Source organism: Microtus pennsylvanicus, chromosome 3 (genome assembly GCF_037038515.1).
Source record: "Microtus pennsylvanicus isolate mMicPen1 chromosome 3, mMicPen1.hap1, whole genome shotgun sequence".
Classification (NCBI taxonomy): domain Eukaryota; kingdom Metazoa; phylum Chordata; class Mammalia; order Rodentia; family Cricetidae; genus Microtus; species Microtus pennsylvanicus.
In genome coordinates, this window is record NC_134581.1 from 117,764,665 (window position 1) to 117,772,731 (window position 8,067).

Consider the following 8,067-nt stretch of genomic DNA (forward strand, 5'->3'; position numbering starts at 1 on the left):
ACTATGCTGACCTGTCCTTGACTGTGCTCACCTGTCCTTGACTATGCTGACCTGTCCTTGACTGTGCTCACCTGTCCTTGACTATGCTGACCTGTCCTTGGCATGTGCTCACCTGTCCTTGGCGTATGTGTATGGTCCTAGGGTGGGGTGGTTAACTTGAGAACAGTACACAATGCTGGTGTTGTCAGTACTGATTTTGAGGATTTGCTGTTCTGAATCTACATCTTGGATTTTAGAAATTATTTTTAATCACTTCATAAATATGTGAGACCATTCTTTAAGCCTAAAGATCCTGATGGTACGTGTAAAGCAGCTTCGCAGGGGAACTGCTAAATTGAAAATAGTTTCAAATTTGAGCTTAAACTCTAAAGATGTATAAGGTCCTAGAACTGAAAGTTAAGTATTACACAAGGAGTAGATATCAATCATGTAGAAGCTTTTAATGTGGGTGAAAAGGTCACTCCTGTTGTCTGTCCTAGGAAGTGTCCGGAAAGCTTGTTCTTAAGATAGGTAGAATTCAGATACATGATTAAGGAAGCAAGAAGGCAGGGTTAGGACAAGAGAACAGCATAGAGGAGCGAGGAGTGAGGCAATAAGGTTCATTTGTAGATTTGGGAGGAGGAGACATTGTAAAGAATTTGTCTAAATACTACAAACCTCTCAAAGGGTAGTCCTCTCTGTGGGTGGAGTCAGTGGTGAAAGATAAGGTATGTTTTAGGATCATTTTGGTGGTGGGTTAGTTGAAGCTGGAGAGGAGAGGTGCTAAAAAAGTTATTGATTATCTTGTGCAGGGAACCTCAACCTTTGAATCTTGAGTTCTTTAGCAGGACAGAGATCTAGATAAGTTCTCTTAGTAGCCTTGAAAAAGTCAGTGCCTGAGGGAACAGAATTTTTTCAGGCTCTTGTGGCCTAGGTAGTGGTGGAGTTGCAGTTGCTGACCAGGATAGCTGTTGCTTAAAAGGCAGCAAACATTAAAAAAGAGGACAATTGGCACCCCACATTGGGGTGATCTTTTACTCTTTTGACTTTTTGAGGGGCCTGCTACCCAGATCTGAAATAAATCACATGGAGGCTTATTATTACTTATGAATGCCTGGCCTTCACTTGGCTTGTTTCTCACCAGTTTTTCTCTTCTTAAATTATCCTGACTACCTTTTGCCTCTGGGCTTTTACCTTTCTCTGTTTCTGTATGCCTTCCTTAACTTCTTTTTCCATGACTGGCTTTGTAGCTGGATGACTGACCCCTGATGTCTTCCTCTCCTTGTTCTCTGGCTCCTCTTTCTCTCATTTCTTTTTCTATTTATACTCTGCCTGCCAGTCCTGCCTATCCTTGCTCCTGCCTCACTATTGACCATTCACCTCTTTATTAGACCATTGGGTGCTTTAGACAGGCACAGTAACACAGCTTCACAGAGCTAAAGAAATGCAGGGTAAACAAAAGTCACACACCCGAGAATAATAGTCTCCAGCATTCTGGGAAGAAAGGGTGGTAGAAGTCAGTCATTGAGCTTGGAAAATGTCTGAGAGGGTTACAAAGAAGAAAGATACATCTGGAGGGGAGCGATTCTGGAAGCACAGCCCAAATCTGAGCAAAGATAGGTCATGTTTCAAGTGATACCTACAGAATCCCAATGAATGTGTTTCATCTTAGACACGTTGAGAGCCAAGTGATTAGAGTGAGTGTGCTTCCCCATAAGCTGGGACCAGCATCTTAATAGTTATCATCTGGACATTTCTCCAACTGTTTATGCCATCAGACTATACTATATGGGTGTTCAAAATTCCTTGTTAGTGAAGGATGCTTGGAGACACACTATGCCTAAAACAAATCTACGACTTAGTGATCTTGGATTCTAGTCCTGTGTCAGAAGCAAGGAACCTTTCTTAGAACATTTGCCTTCTATATGGTCTGTTTTCCTCATCTAGTCAATTAAAGTATCTTCTAGCTTCAAAGTATGTGGATTCCCTGGGGGTTGGGAGGCTTTATGATTTTGCAAGTCCTGCTAATTTGGAACATGAGACTATTGGTTTCTATTCTGTATCAGTTTACCACAAACTTGGCAGCTTAACAACAAAATGGATTGTTTTATATTCCAGTATATTAGAAATACAATATGGGTCTTGTTGAGCTAAAGCTAAAGGCTATGTGACTCAGGAAGAATGTCTACTGCTTTGCTCTTTTTAACTTCTAGAGGATTTTCACATTTCTTGGATCGTGGCCCTTCCTTCCTCTTCAAGCCAATGTTGGTATACCTTCTCATTTTAAATTACATCATTTGGACCTTATCTCCCGAATCCCTCTTCTACTTATTTTTTTTTAAAGAATTTCATATGTAGTATTGTATTTTCATCATTTGCACCTTCTCTCTTGCCTCCCTTCAACTCCATCTCTTCCCATATCTCCTCTACTCCCCAAATTCATGATATCTTAATTATTATTGCTAGATTTATCTGTCATCTATATCTATCTATCTATCTATCTATCTATCTATCTATCTATCTATCTATCTATCTATCATCTATCTATCTATCATCTATCTATTCATTTATCTATCATTGTCTGTCTTTCCACATGAGCTCATGGGCTCATGTGTGTGTGAGCACAAACACACACAAAACCTACTAAGACGTACATGTGTTTAGAGTTGGCCACTTGTGATTGAATAACCCACATTTAGCTTGGCACTTATTTTATAATTGGATATGTCAATAGGCTTGGAATTCCTAAAGTTAAATGTGGCAGTGATTATCACCAACCATGTTGAAAGGGTAAGTATAACCAGCGCTACCACTTAACGAACACAGAACTTAAGTGGAAAACTAACTTTTTCTAAAACAGGAAGATGTTATAAATGTGTTTATTTCCTTTAGGAAATATGCTTCCCCTTATATATACTGAGAACTGGAACACTAGATATCATTATAACATTTCACTCTTCTGCTAAAATGATTTCCTTTCAAAATAAAATCATGTCTAATCATAAACTTTTCTCTGATTTTGATTTGGCAAAACACTGTTTTGTTTTGTGTTTTATTTTTTAAATTATTTTTCATACAATGTATTTTGATGTTTTATCTTTCCCTTCATCTCCTCCAGGAGCCTCTTCACATCCCTACTCAACTTCATGTTCTTTCTCTCTCAAATACAAACAAACAAACAAAAATCAAAACAACCAAACGACGACTAAGAAAAAATTCAAAACAAAACAAACAAAATGAAACAAAAATTTCACTAGGAAACCATGGAATTTGTTTTGTGTTGGCCAACTACTCTTGGGCATGGGGCCTTCCCTGGTTTGTGGTTGATACACCCAGTGACACTCCATTAGAGAAAATGGATTTTCTCTTTCCCAGTGGGTATCAATTACATAAGGTTCTTGGTTAGCAGAAGGAACCAGTGTCTTTTTCTCATGTCAGTTCTAGTAATCCATCTAGCTTAAACCCATACAGGTCTTAGGCTTGCTCTCATAGTCTCTGTGAGTTCATCTGTGCATAAATCCTGTTGTTTCTAGAAGACATTGTTTCCTTGCAGTGTCTCAGAAAAGGGTTGAGTGAAACACTGATATTCGGGTATATCAATATGTTATTAGGAATCACTTTATTGCTATGTTCCTTTAGTGCAATAATAGCAGTTTAGTGCAATAATAGAATTTTCACTAGGCCCATCTAGTCTTAAGTTCTTGACCATTTCAGCAGTGTCAGGTATGGTTGCCCTCCAAACATTCATTCTACTGTTATACTAATATATCTTCTAGGCAGGTCACTGTTGTAGGTCTCATGTTTTACAAGGTAAAATGGAAGACTACCTTTGTCCTCTGGTAGTATGCTGAATTACTGCTAGCACCATGAATGCTATGCAGTGGGCAGGGGAATCTTCTAGTTAGACACCAGAGCTAATTCTTCAATGACATAAGTACGTGTTGGCTTCAGTAATAGGGCCTTATCATCAGGTTGTGAAAGGAAACAATATCCTTGGAAATAGCCTGTGATATTTGCAGGATCCTGGTACCCCTTTAGCCGATGACCCAACAGATGTGTAACCTATTCCTGCCACTGGAGGTTTTACTTGGTGGCATATGTTATCTAGTTGGAGTATCATCTCCATTGTATGGTAACATTTTGTGTTTTAATTTTTATCAGCTATCCACCAGAGTGATAATTATTTTTGACAGAGTCACAAGGTATCTTAATTTACATTTGTGAAGAGAGGTGCTTTCTGGGAAGGAGTGCCATTGTTCTTCTGTAATGTGGTCACTTCAGATGGCGTATGTCAGACCAGTAGAAATAGCTGCTGGGATGCTGCAAATAGAGATAAGAATTTAGATGAGCATTCATTGGAAGCATGTGGATCACATCAATATTTCATAAAACAGTATAGAAGATGGTGATTCTATACAAAAATTGCAATACCAAGAAATTATATCAACTCATTTTTCTCATATAATTTCCAGAAACCAGTTCATATCCCTGAGAAGTATTGTGCCACGAATAGAAATTACCAAAGAATAATAAGCAGCGAAGTTCACATTATAACTGACAGTGGCATTTTCACCATGAATGTGTAAACAATCCATTTTATTGTAAATAAATAAACAATAAATGATCATTCCCCCGAGAAGGGGTAAAGAAAGTTTGCATTCCTGCTTTTGGCAAAAGCCAACCCAAACTCTTCCCAGGCAGTTTCTTAATGACATGAGGGACATGGCAAAAAACCACAGTGGAATAGGAAATACCATTAGGAGTTTCTATTATAAACTTTTTATTTCACAGAGAAAGTCGAACAAAGTACTTTAGTTAGTCTCACAGTATAGCTTCCTTGATTTATGTTGTCTCTCCGACAATCTCTTGGTTTATGGATCTCTTAATTATTTTGGCATATCAAATAAGTGTTGATTAAAATAGATGTGTTATGGTTTATTTTTAATATATCATAATGGAGCAGAAAATAACTGTTTTCTTTAGACTAGAGGCTCATCTAGTTTATGAAAGCCACATTAGTTTTGATTTTTGCCGTTAGATTTCACACCATCATTTCATCATTTAGCTAACACGATCTAAAGTGATATTATCTCATCCTAGAGTAGACCTAAAATCTTCTATACAGCTAATATTACAAAAGCCGCAACAGGAATCCTTTTCATTTCTAATCTTGTATATTTAGTATCAATAGCACATAATTCAATATTTTATGATTCATTTATTGCTTTCCTTGTTTTGTTTCTCAGATACACTAAGGACATTTTAAGTTTTAGATATGTCCTTTGTCTACTCTGCAGGTAACCACATACTAAGTAATTCTTCTGAAACCAGATCACCTTTCCTTTAGGCTGCAAACTCTTGCTTATTACGCAGCCTGTTGTGGTTGTTCCTTTCTCTATGTTCTTATAGAACTTACTACTTGGCTTCATCATATGTTTCTAGTTATTTTGTGTCTCTTTATTTCTTATCTTTCCAACCAATTCCCAAGAAAATTCTTGGAGACAGAGATTATTCCCTACACATTTTTATATTCCTGGCACTGTGCCTAGTGTCATGTAAATTTTAGATTACTTATAATTTATCTGTATTCTTGGTTGCAAGTTACAGAAACAAAGTTCACATATTAATTCAAGTAGCAAAGAGTGGGTCTGGCTGAATATAATATTTACCTATGACTAGATCAGGACCCCAAATTTGTCATCTATTGATTATTATCTGTCCCTTTATTACTTTTGCTTGTTCTTCATCTTGTCTTTGTTATCATGTAGGAACTTTCTAAACAGTGCCCTTTGGAAGAGGGCGTGCTATTTTTTCAGTGGTCCCAAAGCCCAGAGTTGACGTTCTCTGGTATTACTGACTAGTTCTGTGCTATGTGCTTATAGACTGATCACATTATCAGAAGGTTGAGCTGTGACTGAGCCAGCCAGTGGAATGGACGGCTCTCTCCCAGTCGATGCTGCAAGGTTGGAGAAGGAGGGACAAATGGTTCCAAGAAGTAAACGAGTTCTTTTCTATCCATGTGAGCAATAAGCCTCAGAAAGGCAAAACAGAGATGCTTACCAGGGCGTCCACGGAATGCCTGCTTACCAGGGCGTCCACGGAATGCCTGCTCATTGATTAGCATGTGGGAAACCTTTAGCTTTCTGCATCCGGAATGCTATATGGGCAGGATAGCACTTCCCAGTCACTGTGAGGCTGGGCGATGGGATGACCTTTGCGTTCAGTTTCCCACCCAGACATTGCCAGCATTAGAAGGCTGTTACTCTCAGAGTGGATGGTAAATTTTCAAACATCTAAATAGGATTTCAATGTATTCTGTAAAAGAGTGAACACAATAGCCATCTCATCTCTCCTGTGGTTTGGGATGATGTTGGCCAGAGGATTTTATGATGAAAGTGAGTAGAATCAACCAATTAAATCTTATGCCATTTACCTCTGCTTTGGGTTTCTTCAGTGAGAGCTGTGTTGAGTCTAGAGGATTTGTTCTCTCCCTTTTTGGTCATGATAGAGTTATTTGAGGCCTTGCCGTGGTCGTGGCTGGGATTAAGATGATGGGGTCATACGAGGCCTTGCAGAGGTCGAGGCTGGGATTAAGATATGTACACTAAGTTGGCAGGCAGTTTTTAACTACCTGTTTTGTGCATGGAGAAATAAGATGAGAAATACTTGAAGCTCCCTTAATTCATGTATTGAATAGCTTCATTAAAACTTAGCCCATGCTTATCTTAAAGAACATTACAGAAAATGAACAAATAAATTTAGAATTTTCATATAGCAAGTGCATGCAAGACAGGCAGAATCAAGACGCTATTTAGTAAATACTTGCTGGTTAAAACTCTTTCTCATGTAGGGTGTAAGGTTTTATTGACATCTCTAGCACTGTATGGTCAGATTATAGATTATGTATTAGTGTTTTGGTAAAAGCACAAATAAAGTTTTATCATTTAGATTTTGTTTAGGGTTAAATATGCCTTTGTCAGATGGTTACTCTTGTTTATGTGTGATAGAAGAACAGTTTCCTGTAAATAGAACAGCATGTCATTTAGAAGTCAGTGTTTTGAAACTTCTGATAAAATGAATATTTTACTCAAAAATAGTAGACCAACCAGGCTCTCTGATACTGGCCTGTAATTCTGGAATTTAGGAGGTAGATGCAGTAGAACCAGGAGAGCAAGGGCATTACTCATCTTTCTCAAACACTGAGCGAAATAACCCCACCCCTAACCATACTTCTTGGGAATATCTTAATTTGACCGTCCATCTTTCTTTTCAGAACTGCAAGATAAGCAGAAACCTACATCTGATACCTCTGCGGATATTGCTTTGTTCCTACCAATGCTTCGACCAGCGTGGTCCTAATCTCTTTGGAATTGCTCAAGAGTAGAGCAGTTGAGATATTCCTTCACAGCCTCAAGGGCAGCTCGTGTTCCACTGCTAATGCCATTCTCACTCTGCTCCCTTCCAAGTCATTAAACAAAGGAGGATGAGTTGTTAAACTCACACTGCAGTTGGCCTCTAGGATGGCTCTGTTTCTAGATGTTTCTATTGGCTTAGAACAAATTTCAAAGTGGGGAAAATTAATCTGCATGGCACCTGAATGTTGACCTTTCCCATACCTTTATGAGTTCCACTTCTCCTTTCTAGAAAATTCTGAGAGAATTTAATGGAGAAGCTTGTTTCATTGATGAGCCTTTTGCGGTTGAAAGAGAAGTACTCATTACGGTGAAGTAGCTATACTGTATTTGTAGAATTTCATTTGAGCCACTAATATCGTTGATAAGATCTAGAATCTTCGTTCACCTTAAAAATGAGTAGAAGGATAGAAAGTCAAGGTTAGTGACTCCTAACACAATTACTGTCTACAGAGTTTGATTTTTTTAGTTTTATTTTATTTGTAAGTTTTTGGTCAGGAGACACTTATCTGTGCAAGGAAAATTGCTGCAATGAGAATTTGGTTCATTTCCTGTGAGGAAAAAGGGAAAACTAGTTATGAAAATATATGTTACATTTTGCCTAGATCAGTGGTTCTTAAAGTATGATTTTCACTCAACACCACCCAGCAAATTATCTGGTGCTGTTCTCAGACCA

At 38.1% G+C, this 8,067-nt stretch overlaps 1 protein-coding gene across 1 annotated transcript in view; it reads left to right on the forward strand.

Moving 5' to 3' along the window:
- Positions 1-7,363, forward strand: part of Lrrc69 (leucine rich repeat containing 69) — a 72,539-nt gene extending 65,176 nt beyond the window's left edge. Inside the window, exon 8 of the mRNA XM_075968030.1 lies at positions 7,253-7,363. Coding sequence (XP_075824145.1) covers positions 7,253-7,363 — 111 coding nt within the window. The remainder of the gene's footprint in view (positions 1-7,252) is intronic.
- Positions 7,364-8,067: the final 704 nt, after the last annotated feature.